This window comes from Triturus cristatus, chromosome 1_1 (assembly GCF_964204655.1).
Source record: "Triturus cristatus chromosome 1_1, aTriCri1.1, whole genome shotgun sequence".
In the NCBI taxonomy this organism is placed as follows: Eukaryota; Metazoa; Chordata; class Amphibia; order Caudata; family Salamandridae; genus Triturus; species Triturus cristatus.
In genome coordinates this window covers 417,016,179-417,031,073 of record NC_140579.1, presented here as the reverse complement: position 1 = coordinate 417,031,073, position 14,895 = coordinate 417,016,179, and the positions used below count along the sequence as shown (strand labels likewise).

The following is a 14,895-nucleotide window of genomic DNA, read 5'->3' as shown; positions in this document are numbered from 1 at the left end:
CAGCCCCATCCAGCTCTACTTTCATTATTCCCGTAAAAAACATTAGCAAAATCACCTTCAAACTTAAAACATTAAATATAGCAGTAAATATAATTAGCACGCACTTTAAAATATGTTCCACAGTTGCCCTAATGACCTGATTGCTAATTAAATAAAAACAGAAAGGCAATGACAGGGCCGGTTTTATCGCTAGTATGTAATTCCGTCTACAGGGAATGTCACATGAGCCAATGAGGATTACAAGATGTAGGAACCACATGGCATCCATACTGGTGGGCAGTAAATTTAAAGAGGGTTTGTGCTGGGGAAGCACAAACTCAGGATTTAAAGCATACCGTAGTGGTTGGGGCTTGACTTTACCAATAAAAATGTATATCGGCCCAAACTCTTTTTAGCAACATTAAAATAATGAAAGACTGGGGAATTTCTAACTTTATAGTAACACAAAAAAAGTGAAGTTCTAACTATACCATTCATGTTTGTCTGCAGGTCTGTGATGACAGTTCATAGCCACTGTCCTATATTAGGATTATAACTTTTGAACTGCAAGTAACACAAGAACCTCTGTGACAAAGGCAGTAACCCACTGAGCTATCCAAATAAAATACAGTTTATCTGCATTTCAAAACTACCAACAGGCAAAGGACTGCTCTCCAGCAGGATCATTAATCACCAGTTCTCTGGACATGTTTTATTGTTGCCTTGCATCCATGGCCATGATAACGATGTGCCTTGCTGGGCCTGTGCAGATTTTTAAAATAAAAACAAACAGTAACACATTCTCTGACCTACTCCTTGTGTCACAGCCTGATCTGATAAGCAGCTGCAGGAGTCAGGAAAGGTGAATAGGAATAAACAAACTCATTTTCTCAAATGCTGAACAAAAATGGAAATATCCACGCAGCAGCACAGGACGGTAGGCAAAAGTTACTCGGTGTCAATTTCAAATAAAGCATTTGTTCCCTTCTTTCCCATGCCCCTATTGTACTTGCACACACAGCCAGCCCACCCGAGCCCAGGCCCAATAACGCATACGCATCTCCCAGAATATGAAGAAAAACAACGCCAGCACTGAATAGGCAATGAATACGCAATACTTTAGGCCACTGACTCACTGTGGGTGTGTGTGTGTGTGTGTGTTTACATAGAGAGAGAGAGGGTTTGTTTTTCAAAACAGAAACATGTCTTCCAAATGGGACGTAAAGTTTGTTTCTCGTCACACCCCACAGTGTTCCCCCAGAACGCCCTTTGGTTTGATCTACACGGTGCTCAAGCATACATCCCAGCTGAAGTAAAAGAGCCTTCATTCCACCTTGTAAACAACTTAGGGAGAGATCTTGCACACTCCCCCAAAATCCTTCTCAGGCACCCCACCGCGCTGATCAGCTTGTGCCTCCGAGTCACCCATCAAAACCCCCTCCGAGGCGCTTCCAGCCTCGGGTCTCCCGTGCACACTCCGCACGGCCTCGAGGCGCCCGTGGGTGTGAAAAGCTCGTCTCCACTCGGGCCAGCCTCTGGCCTCTGCGCCCGTCCATCCCTTGGAAACCGTGCACGGGGGAAGGTCCGCCCGGCTTCCGCCTCCCCTGCTGTGGACGGGTTTTGCAATTCACGACGATGCTGCTGCCCCCTGGGACTGACACTTGTCGATAAGCGGATAGAAGCACGCAAGGGCGCACACTGCGCTATCCACCCGAAGGATATTTTTTGTAACATCGCCTGATTGAAGGCCGAAGCTGAATGGACTAGAACCACGGCGGATGGCTTCTTGGAAAGAGCTCTTTTCTGCAACTTCAACCGTGGTTGAGTCAGACAGCTGTAACAACTCTTGAGGGGTCAGGGTGGAGGGAAAGTGTGGGGGAACTCCTTCACCCAACTCTCTGATCTTGAACGGTTTGTAACTCCCTCCCTCTGTGATTCCCCTCTTTTAGCTGTAAACATTGGGGCCACTTAGAACGCGCCTATCAGTTCGAGGCCCGGTGTGCTTATAAAAAGATGTGTGTTTATATTTTCGACGATTGATTTTGTGATACTACATAAAAGTTGACTCGAGAAGAGCCTCTCTCTTCTGCATAGTGCTTACAGCGATGCAGCGCAGTGGGTCGAGCATCTGCTGCGGGGCACTGTGTGTGACATGTAGCTCAATGCGGAGCCAGCGCAGCCTTTCATCCTTCTCACAGTTTTAAAATGAATGCCATTGAGTGGGTGATAAAGCACTTATTACAAAATTGGCAACAGAAAATGTAGTTTGTGGCGAGCACTGCGTAAATGGTCATGCTAATCACATACATGCCCAGGACAGTAGTATGTACGCATTGCCTACTGCACACCACATGCATAACCTCAAGGGCACGCATCAGGCACAACACTGCACACACGTCCGACAAAGCACAGACAGGCCACATGCTTGGAAAGTAGGACTGTGCTGATGACAGCCATGCCCACGAAAACACACAGCGCGTTACAAGAGCACACAGCAGGACTAACTACAGAAGTAGAACCTGCCCTTGTGGGAATCGTAGTTGGCGCGAGCGGTACCAACAACATCACTAAACATAAACAATACTTCACGAATCGTACGTTAGCGCGCGCCACGTCATCACTAAACAATACTTCAAAGGTGAATGGCGGCCACTGTGCCCTGCTGCTCGCCAGAGGCACCTCACTGCTTAAGTGCTTTCAGTTTCACTACTGCCCTCGTCTGCGTCTCGGTTCACTGACTGTTGTCAGCTGACACCGTCCACTCCTCTTACCGATGATAATGGAAGCTGGCGGCTGGCCTGGAACTAAAGGAATCGCGAATAGGCTATAGTAGGCCTGGCCACTCACCTGCTGAGTTGCAGACAGGGGGGGACTACCTCGGTCGGCCTTCCTTGAAAATTAAATTATATAGTGGCAGTGTGGGCTGGCGACGGGCCAACGGCGACCTGAGACCCCCTCACACCTCCTCTCGTGATGCCAAGTCACGCGCAAGCGGGAACCCCTCTAGTGACGACATGACGTCACTCCCGAGGCGCGCAGACACGGCGGAGGAGGAGACAGTGCGCGCTGCTGCGCACAGGCACCTCCTGTGAAGAAGAGATGAACAACAACTAAGGTTAGGTTGCAGTGCACTCGTCGTTGCGTACTTGGACTGCTGGTGGTGGTTTACTTAGTCTGACTCTTTCAATAACATTGCATTGCATGATGATTGTGCACCCACGGTTGCAGTGCACGCACCACAGAGTCACAGACAATGACACATCACCGACCGGACCGCCGGCCCGTTGGTGTCACCCCCGTGAGGGTGTCACCCGGTGCGGTCCGCACCCGCCGCACCCCCCTAGTGACGCCACTGAGATCCTCTACAAGTGGAAGGATTGGACATGTAAATAGAGTGATGAGCGCAGCAAATTAATATTGTGATTCTTTTTTGCCATTTGTTTTTAAAATGTAATCTCAACTTGATGCTTTATGAAGGATTAGTATGACAGACCAATGATTTGTATGGAGTATTGGATACAAAGCAAAATACATTTTGTATTACTATATGCATTCTTTGGATGATCTACTGCCCTATCCTAGATTCGAGGTTTAGCCACAGCTGCTTACTGAATTTATACAACTGTGCAAATCTTTTTTAACTAGGGTTCACCATACTGAAATCTTTAAGCAAATAGAGCAACTATCACACCCCCTTTCAGAAGGCCACGGGACATGCAGTGGCTACTGGGTCCAACTGTGGTGGTTAAGGCTTTTTACTCATGATGGCCCTGAGGCACAACCTACTCTGGATTGTAATAGTGATTGTTTTAACATTTGTATATAGTTGAACATATTGTAAATATATTTTCTTGCTTTTTACATGTCTTTTGTAGCCCTAAAGAAGTCTGTGTAGGACGAAATGCATAGGCTACTATAACCGCTATGCAATGGCTTTTTTGATGAAGACAATGAATAAAGAATAATTGAACAAAGACACTTTCATCGTATGCAGTGATTTATGAGGTGTATTATGTTCTCAGATATGTTGTCAGTCTAAATCATTGGAGAGTTTATGTCGAACTCTTATTAACTGGACCTATTGCTAACAATGATGTGAGTGCTGAACCATTAGGGATAATTATTGTTTTGAAAGTTGCTTTCAAATTGGAGTAGAGCGGGTTCAGTGCACCACATAGACTCCAATAACCTGCCCAACTAATTTGGCTGTTACATGCGGTATTGTATTGCCTCGATCCCTCTGTATGTATTTGCCTAATGTAATTTAGAGTCTGAGTCTTTGAAGGTTTATGTTGGGGCTGCTTCTTTTGAAGGGGAAATTTCTAATTGTCTTCTTTACTCACGAAAGGCTTTCTGTCACAGCAGGCAACACTCCGAAGCTTATTATCACACAACACAATTTATGGGAGTTATGAGAGTTCATACTTGGATCTCAGCCACAAGTATATGTGCATCAAAATATTAATCCCAGACTCCCAGGCCTAGTCTTTAAGATTCCCTTATCAGCCCCATCTCCTTTCCTGAGATGTGTCCAGGCCCCTAACTGGTGATCTATCAGTGAAGCAAAGAGTAGCCTTTTGAAGAGTAAAGGGAGTCTCTTCCTCCTTTCCTCCAGTGTGTGTCCCACCCGGCTCACAGAAATACAGCAATACACAAAACAATCTGGGGGAATTCCTCTACTCCTCATGTCTTCACCAGGCACTAGGTTCTCAAAATGGAACCCAAGGTTCTCCATGTAAAGTACACACATGCATTCAGCACACACATCGAATTGGCGCACACTGTTAAGCACTGAAGCTTTACTTTACTGTAGCAGGGTGTGCTATCTGCAAACATACACTACCAGCACATGCTCACCATTGTGCACGCCACACAACACTTCTCCCTTCATGTACTGTACTTCCAGCAAGCACACACTTTTGTGGCTAATACCCTGCACAACACTACATCGCTCATTGTTTGAAGTTGGCCTGGTATATGCTGTTCACTAATTAAAGTGGACACCTTGCACCAGTACAATTCGACTCTTATGATAGTAGGTTTAAGACAACCTTTAAAGAAAGCTATCCTAGTGGTAGCTGTGGAGAGCAGCCTTCAGGCTAAGTCTTTAGAGGAATGTAAAGCAGCTTGTTTTACCTTATAATCTCTTGAATCACTAAATGAAAGGACACCACACAGGTATATATATATCAAATATATATGTATTTATTACTAACAACTCTGCTAATCTCTTTATGAGATTAGAAGTCAGGAACATATGCACAAATCAACATTTCACAATAACTTAAGCACAAATATGGCTGGGGCCCTAGGGGCGTACCTGCCCATATACTAAAAAAGAGACTTAGAGATAACGACTTGCGAGGGAACAAGGCCTAGGGCCTTCAGAAGCGCTGGGGCCTCACGAAACCACCCAAGGCAGGTAAGTAAAGGACCCACGGGAGACGCATGCAGTGTGAGAACTCAGCTGCGAATCCCTATTGACTTCAATGGAGCAAGTCGCGATTGGAAATTAAGGGTTGTACAATACTTAGGGAGAGTCTACAAGCAAGTCACTTACAGGGTAAGTAGTTCTAGAGCCAACACCCACAGGAGAGCCGTAGTGCTGGAGTTACCTCACCCAGGGAAGCCGGGTGCATAGGTGTCTTTTGGTGTCGGGTCGCGGCGTCGTTTTCAATGGGAGCCAATGAAGACTTGCTGCTTGTGAAGACAGGAGAAGTGTCCGGTGGAATCCAAGCCTGGATTCAGAAGAAGGAAGACCTGTAAGCAGAGGGGAAAGTGTTAAAAGTCACTTGGCAGTGACCCGGGGCAAGGAAGATGGATGCCCACAGTCGTCGGGTGATTTCAGGTGATGCACGGGTGTTTGACTCTTCAGCCACGAGGTCCAGGAGGTGTTGACAATGACCAGGAGCTGGATTCAGAGTGTCCCACGAAGTCCGCAGCTTACTGCAGTGTCGGTGACCAGGTTGGAGCCAACAAGCCTTGGTAACAGCAAGTCTCGTAGAAAGGATAAAAAAGTCAGCGGTGCAGACCAACAAGGTCTGAGGGACTCACCCAGCAAGGGTAAGTCAGGGCAGGCCTGGAGCAACCAGGCAAGCCCTTTGGAACTGTAGAAACGTCTTCTGGGGACCCACAAGCCAACTGGCAAGGGATCACGAATACGCCTCGGGAGGATTCACTCAACAGAGGGCCACGGTCACTTGGGACGGGGTACGCCTCTGATCTTCGGAAGGATTCCTGCTGGAGGCTTGGACCATACGTGGTCCAATGCACAAGCTCGTAGAACGTCGTGAAGGGGTTGCACTCGAAAATAGTACACAGTACCCAGGGATTGTGGTTCCTTGTCACTCGTGGGCTCCACTTGCCTCAGCGTCGCTGGGGACTCACGATGGCCTTGGCGAAGTCAGAAAATCAACTTCCTGGGATGCAGGGACTTCGGACTCCGGCGGGAGCGGGAAAGTTTGCGACCGTTGATTGCAAGATTGGGTGCCTGCCAAGCAGGGGAGTCACTCCTTGAATCCAAGGGAGATTCTTCCGTCTTCCAGAGGTAATGGAATGTCGAAGGTCCAGGATTCTTCTTCAGAGCGTCATCCAGGGACATCTAGTTAGCAATGGCAAGGGTTTCCTAACTTATACTAGAAGAAAGGGAGGGACTAGCTCTATGACCCCACCTATGTCCAGTTTTGCACCAGAGCAGGGGCAGGTAGCCCCTGAGCCGGTTTGAACTGGTGTATGCACAGAGGAGCCTACTGCTCCCCCAGTGCAGGACTTCAAAGCACTCTAGGAGTGCACCCACCGAGCCCCAATACACTAAACCCTGTCTGGGAGGTGGCCACACCTCCCTGTGACAGGATGCCAATTATTGGGCCTCCTCCACTGCGAGTTTCGGTCATCAGCAGAAGGGCAGCCCAGTATCTGTGACTGGTGGCATCAATTTTGTGATGCCAGGGCTCCACAGGATTCTACCGCGATTCCACAGTAGGTACATGTCTATCCCTCTAGAAGGGTGGGATCATACTCCCACACCAGTTACTGGTGTGGTGGTATGATTCCAAAGCGTTTGACACCAAACACGACATGTTTTGATGCAGCCATCCCAAAGTTAGCATTTACCGCGAGGTTATAATGCACTTAAGAGTATATGGTTTTGACCACATTCACAAACAGCCCCAGAGAATGGACTCTGAGAGCTGCAGAGGGGACCTGCTCAGGCAAAGGCATCCCCTCACATGGAAACCAAGCACCCTGCCTCAGGATTGATAGGGCCTGCCTTAGGGGTGACTGATAGGTTTAAATGTGTGTGCAGGAGAGATATAGTGAACCTATATCTCAGTGAGGAGTGCTAGCACCACCTCACCCAGGCTGCAGTAGCAGGCCTGTGGTGTCAGATTTAGTCTGCTTCCCAGGGGTGGCATAATACATGCGTCAACCCCTGGTAGGCCTGTGAAGTACCTATGCCCTTGGTACCTAAGGTACCATATACTAGGGGCTCATAAGGTACCACAGTATCCAATCACTAGTGCACCTAATATGCACTCCAAGTTGTTTAAACCAGTGTAAACATCAGAAAAAAAGTGGGGGCAACATAAGAGGCAGATCCTACTCTCCTACACTCATGTAATGTATTCCCAACAGGCAGGCATACATTCAGTAACCACATATATACTGCATAGTAATGTGCTTTCATAGGCACTCATACATACAGTGCAGAGTCACTACTCTTGTGCTGTGCAGCGCTCCACATCTACCTAATGTCAGCCAAGGGTGAGTTAAGCACACAACAGCTGAACTTTTAAAAAGGTGAGTGAGCCTGCAGGCCTCACTCCAATGACACAGGGTAATAAGGACCTACTGATCTCCACATGGTATACTGTCACCACAGCTCTTGTTTTGCTTAACTCCTGGTGTTGTGTAGTTTCTACAAATCCAGATTGATTCCAGACACCCCCAAAAGATATGTTAGTCTGTAGACTAGCTCACAGTGCCACTATAAGTCCCCCAACCTTACCAAGGAGCGTATCGTTTCTGGCAACTATCAAACATGACAACCCTGGCCCATCAGGGATCGTGAAAACAGAGAAGTACTTTTTGCTCAGCCACTCGTGCTCACTTTTTCTCAGAGAGATACACAGAATAAACAGTGGGGATGTTTTTAATAAGTATTTATTGAACCAACGTCATTTTAGTATAACATATGTGTGCTGCAACAACCATGAGACAGATATAGATAATTACAAGCACCAATAGAGTAAATAAAAGGTGGTATTCTACCATAGCGCAGTATATATATGCAGCCAGATGGATACATGACAGTAATAATGCGTATTCCTATGAAGCAACCTAACTAGATGTACCTGAGTGTACCTAGCATGTATGTAGGTGTATAGCCAATAATCCCCCTAGGAAAGAACCAACCCCATTACCTGATGTGACAGAGCAAAGGACCCCATCTTGGTCTCAAGTTGGAGACCCCGCAAGGGATGTCAGACCACTGCGTGCTGGAGTGTCTGCGTGCAGGGACTTCAGCGTCTCGTGTCATCATGGAAGTCTTTTCTCCTCTGGTTATACCAAGAGTAGATGTGGTACTTTTATACCCAAACGGTACCCTCAAGGGTTCTACCAAGATGTGTCATGGTACTGTGGGCATGTCGGCCAAGGTTGACAATAGTGGTAACCCTTATACAGAGATATTATTCGGAAGATGGTAATCCTGCTGTGATACTAAAAATCCTCATGCATAATAAAAGAGGCTAGTTTTCAAAGAAAACCACACAACATTTATTCAGCACCAAACTAGGTAAAAGGTCAGCTCCAGAACCTTTATATAGAGCAAGATAGGACAAATGTAGGTAAAAGGTTGTGCAAAGACCTAGGCCTCTATTGAGGAACATTGGGGTTCATAACACTGGTGAAGACAGTAGCCTTCCACCAATATGAGGGTAGTTATTTGTGCGCCCCTCTAAGTCCAACAGGACTGCAATCCATGAGATGTCCTATTTGATGGCGCCCACTCATGATCCGTGTTTGCTTATTAATCAATCAGGAGTTTGTAAAGTGCAACTACTTACCCTTGAGGGTCTCAAGGCGCTGAGGGAGGGCTGCTGATCCATATGGACATGGAGGTTCAGTCGAAGAGCCAGGTCTTCCGATCCTTCCTGAATTAGGTCACTGACGGGGATTGCCTGCGGTGGAGGGGCTGGGTATTCCAGGTCTTGGCAGCGAGGTAGGAGAAGTATCTTCCACCAGCTCTGGTCTTGTGAATCCGTGGGATGGTGGCCAGAGCAAGTTGGGCAGAGCAGAGCTGTCTGGTGGGTACGTGGAATGAGAGGCGGGGGTTCAGATATGCTGTTCCTGCATCTTGGAGAGCTTTGTAGGTGTGGGTGAGGAGCTTGAAGGTGATTCTCTTGTTGACCGGGAGCCAGTGGAGTTGACAAAGGTGGTGAGTTATTTGGTTGTGGCTGGGAATGTCGAGGACCAGCCTAGCTGTGGTGTTTCGAAACTTCTGTAGTTTCCAGAGCTGTTTCTGGGAGACTCCGACGTTGAGTATGTTGCTGTAGTCGAGTCTGTTGGTGATGAGTGTGTGGGTGTCTGTCTTTTTGGATTCTGTGGGGTCAACCTGAATGTCTTACAAAGCAGGAAGAGCATGTGGAAGCAGGATGAGGAAACTGCGTTGATCTGGCAGTACATTGTGAGCGAGGAGTTCACTATGATGCCGAAGTTGCATGTGTGGTTCGAGGAGGTTAGGGGGTTTCCAGTGCAGCAAGTCATCCTGGGCTGAGGGTCCCACAATGAGTACTTTGGTCTTGTCCGACTTTAGCTTGAGGCAAAAATCTGCATTCAGGATCAAGAAAACAGTAAAGTTGGAAGGGGTAAATGTCTCTTACCATGTAGTCCCAACACCAACTATAATATGGGAAAGGGGCTGGTAAGTGGCTGCTGTATTTCCCATGATTTGCAAAGGAGATGGAAACAAACATAAGACATGGACCCAGGACTTAGTGTCACACATATACTGATATTGGTTCTAGCAGCACTCAGTAGCTGTCGGAAAGCCATTATCTATGCATTAACCTTTTGCTACTCCTCAGACATTATTCCACCCTTATAAAATAGTTCTATGCCTCAACCTAACTAACACATCTATAAAAGATGCACTTTCACAGGCAAACTGAAGGATAGTTGCGCAGGTCAGGGGGAGACAGATGACTTTCAGTGTTACTTCATTGTCAGATTCCCATCTCAACACCCTTCTCACAGATTGATCAAAGATGGTCCAGATGGTAAATGTGAATAAGCCAGCTTAGCTGTGTAGAGCTTTAGCCTCCATTATGTTACTCTTTTAGAAGGAGGAAGACTAAATTCCAGATACCTAGATTTGAAAGAGACCAGACTGTGCACCTTATGTGTACCCTTTCCTTCTGAAAGGACAGTTATAGTTCTAGATGACAAGAGTGTTGCATAAGTGGGAAGATGGCTAGTCTAGTCGCCAACTAAGGATATGCAAGATCAAATGTATTATTCTCTCTCCTCCACATATGACCTAGTTTGATCATAGACAGATTACTCCCTGTGGTACTGGGCCCATGTCTGCAAAATTATGAGTATGACGTTTGGTATTTGACAAGAAACAGTTGTAGTTAAACATCATTAACAATGTACAGCTGTAAGTGTTAAGGCATTTCACTCAAGTCAGTCCGAAATAGTTAAAGATAAAATGTAAACACACACACTATTTAGACCAATTTAATACATGCTAGAGATTTTAAGAAGTTCTTCTATTGTGAGCTGACAGTTTCTAAACAACTGATACTGAAATTGAGTGGAAGGTAGAATTAGATGATTTGTATACTATTATGTTTTGTACTTTCCATTATAGCCTTGGGTAAGTGTGGACTGGAGTTGTCCAACCTGTACATAAATCCCTCTTTGTGCATGGGGTCAGAATTCCAAGATATGTAGAGTTAACCACACCTGGCAATGACTGAGTCCAAGAAAGTAGTAACCCTTCGTCAAATTTTGGCAGATCCAACCTGCCGGAATTTAAGATGTTAAAAGTGTACAGCATTTACTGGGACATGGGAATATTACATAGGAATGTTGATGTGGTAAACACCAACATCTGGATGTTATTCTGCAAAAACTTAGAATAGGTGCCATAACTGATTTTGTCAGGTGCGATAAATATCACCTACCCCTGCCACTCATAATCAAGTGATGGTAATACTTCTTGATCTTTCTGAAAACTACAGAAAGAAAATTCCTTAAATCTTACAGCAGTGACACATCAACATTGTTTTATATTTTAAATGGAATCGGGATAGGCACCATAGAGATGAAACGTCATCAGCACAGTGAACAAGTAAATGTTGACTTACCATCCACGCATGATGGAGCTGCTCGCGTTGTTCCCGCTACTTGTCCAGGAAAACAGGAGCATTTTACTGTTTGTGATCTTTCTTCTATTTTATTTTTGTTGCAGCATCTGTGGGCAGCGATGACCTCGCATGTGCCCGGCTCTACTTGAACTGAAATGGCATATAAACAAGCACGTGTAAGGCATCTCATGGATGACGGATTTATGCTGAACTTTTTTTATTTTCTCATTAAATCAATGACACTAAAAGAAAAGAGATTTCAATGTTTTAACTTTAATTTGTATTTTATATTTAGGTATCACACGTAGCAGACATAAAATCACAAAGTTTTACATTGAACTGCTTGGAGACTGAATGGAGCATTGAATAAAGACAATTGTTTGAACAAGGTTAAGCTATTGTTAAGTACGCAACTCGATGAAGTTGGTAAAGTTATTCTTTATTGTAGGTATGCGCCAACACAAACTCCGGAGGCGGAGTAGAAATAACATCCGATGGATTTCGTGATCAGCTGTCAACTGTCACTTGACAGGTGGCAGCTGATGACATCACAGCTGATAAGGCGTATCAGCTGGGACAAACATAGAGCAATGCTACGGTGTCCGCGCAGGGACACAACATAGGAACACAACACATCCTTCCCCCTAGGGAAACAAAGGAGATGGGGGGAAAGGGAAAAAAGGGCACAAGTGTTCACTCACAAATATAATCTCTTAATTTGACTCGCGGACCAAGCAGTCTCCCAGCTCTGCTAGTCGCTACCGGTACATCATTGTCCAAAACCGGTGGCACAGGCAACCTGCGTCTGGTTCTGTCTTCCTTAGCCCGGGGAATGGGCCCCTCAACTTGTCCAGAAGGAGCACCCTTGAGAGAGGGTAGGTTTTGTATCATAGGGGGCCCCTGGCCTATTGACCAGTGGGTCCCGTGTTGCTATATAGTCACCCTGGGACATCCCTCCCACTTAGCCAGCATGATACTGCTGTGTAGGCCCTTCTGTTCGAAATATAGGCCTTTGTTACATTGACCATAGCTCTGCCGTTTTAGTGTATTGCAGGCTTATGGCAGGTCTGACCCAACTCATATTCAGTTCCTCTTTCTGCGAGGTTTCCCGCTCCAAACTAGTAGCCCCCACCCTACCGTGCCCTGTGCTCGGAATCAAAGTTCAGCATCCCCTTGAGACTTCGACATACAGTAAGCTGCATCCTGGCATGGCACTTGTTTCCTGAGCAGGGGTCCCGCTTTTAAGGGAAGTGGCAACCGCAGAGTGTCAAGTTAGGAGAACTGAGGAGATTTATATGTGTCCATATTCAATTCGCGCACAATATCTGTTTATATTTTCTGAGTCGCGTACAATGTCTGCTTATAGTTTCTGCTTGCTCTGCGAAATTTACGACAAGCGATTGGCCTGAGACACTGACCTTTTCACCTAGTTCATTGTCAGCATTAAGTGGGTAAATGACGACATGTCTGGTAAATACTGCAGACGAAGCTATTTGGGTAACTTACGTAGGTAGAAGTTGCGTGCAAAGAACCCCAAAAAACAGTATAAATAGGGAGCACTCACAAACATCAAGCGGACTACCTCGCTGTCTGTATGTGGGTTACGGACTGCGTAGAGTTTTCCCCAAGAGCAAAAGAAGCTCTTGCGTCTGCTTAGCATTATGTTGTATTTTACCCATATGAAATGTCTTGTCATGTTTAATCATTGTTCTCTTTATTTGTTTCTCCTTTTTTGTATTTACATAATGTATTCATTGTAATTGCAGGAATGCTTGCTCTAGAGTAAACGTGAGAGTTCCTAGGTAACAGAGTTCTTATACTCTGAAACATTTCTCCTTGGTGTAACCTGTTTCTTCAATTACACTTATAGATGCGTTCTCTTTCTCTGACAGTACAATAGTGCAGATACAGAGGGTATCATGATGAGCTCCATGTGATTATCTGAATTCTGTATTCTGTATTTTATGCCTTTGTCTTGCAGTTTCTTTGAAGTTGCATCTTCTCATTAAACTGCCATTGTATTCTGCCTCCAATTCCATGTCTCACATGTCTATTTTCTTCAATTTTAGAGCAAGCATTCCTAGGCACCCCGGTTCAAATTAAGGTGCGCCTTTTGTCCCTGACTCACTCTCCTGCTCAGTTCTGTGGTGGCTCCCGGGGCTCTGAGTACCGCCCCTAGCTTCCTTGACCCGTAATGAATCCTCCCTCCAACATTTTGGTGCCGTGACTCGGATTAGCAGTGCCTGCAGACGGGGGCAGTAACGGCTGGGTTCGTGGGGACACAGACTGAGCACTCGTGACTCCTTTCTGGCCGACGCCTTTGAGTACAAGCACTCGGGTGAGTATTAGGCTACCTGACGTGAGGTGACGCTTTGGTGACGGTTTATGAAAGGAGCGCTTGTGAGGCTTCTGTGTTTTTCTCGGCGCTCTCAGTTCTTTCCTGTCTCCTGTCTGGTTGGTCTCGCTAAGGACATTTTTAACTGGGGAGGCTTGTGTGTGCGACATGGAATTCTGAGCTGGACAGTACGGTCAGGAAGTTGTTGGTTTATTGTTTCCTTTATGTTATATATAGATGTATGTGCTATTGTTTTTGCCTTGAGTGCCCGGAGGAGAAGGCTGCGTCTTGCGCCTTTCACGGGCTTATTTAGCTCTTTTTTTATTATTACATTTTTACATTTTACATTTTTACATTGTTATGAGTTTTGTAGGAAAACAGGCATAGAAGAAAGACAATAAAAAAGTAAAAAGAATAAGGGATAAGGAGAGGCTGTTTATGTCTGCAGTCTTTTCAATGCTATTCTTTTTGGTATAGCTTGCTGTTGGGTCTCTCTGTATATAGTGAAACAGAGAGCGCCTCTTTACCAGGGGGCTACGGGTCGGCCTGGTAGAAGAGAAGGAGAGATACGATTTACTATCGTATTCTTTCAGCAATAAAAAAGTGCTCCACCGAGTGCTGTGTGGATACAGTGGAGGCTCTCCTACATCAATACAAGGTAGGAAAGAGGTTGGATATTGTCGGTCCACTTAGCTACTGGATAACGGATATCGCCTGGATTATGAGGATTTTATGAGGTTCCCCGGGTTGGTTTATTGGATGTTATGAGTTTTTGGTAGTTCTGTGACAGTTTCCCTTTTGTGCGTGCGCCATTTGTAAATAGGAAGCACGTGTTCTATTTTTGTCCTTCAGAGGGCAAGGTATGCAGTCATTGTCTGAGAATAGACACTCTGAACGTGCCTGACTTACTTCTTTCGTGAAACACATGTAGAATTTCATGACTGCATGACTTCAGGTTACCGTCTGATAATGCATACAGAGGCTCATTAAAGTGAAGCAATTGCACTTTATTGTGGTTGGTGCTTATATGGGCACTGCAGTAAGGGTCACTGGCTGACACAGAAGCTGCTTTTAGTAAGGCCATATTATTTACGTGCACAGTTATTTTGTTATTTGTATTTTTGATGATATGTTTTATGATATGCAGATGAATATTGAATATATAAGAACATGATGGTTATGTTAAATTGATGTTGACTGGTCTGT

General features: G+C 45.6%; 1 protein-coding gene across 1 annotated transcript in view; it reads right to left on the bottom strand.

The window, feature by feature from the left end:
- LOC146870342 (chemokine-like protein TAFA-2) overlaps positions 1-14,895 on the bottom strand; it is a 141,043-nt gene that overhangs the window by 116,103 nt on the left and 10,045 nt on the right. Inside the window, exon 2 of the mRNA XM_085642841.1 lies at positions 11,355-11,504. Within this exon, the coding sequence (XP_085498967.1) occupies positions 11,355-11,504 (150 nt within the window). The remainder of the gene's footprint in view (positions 1-11,354; positions 11,505-14,895) is intronic.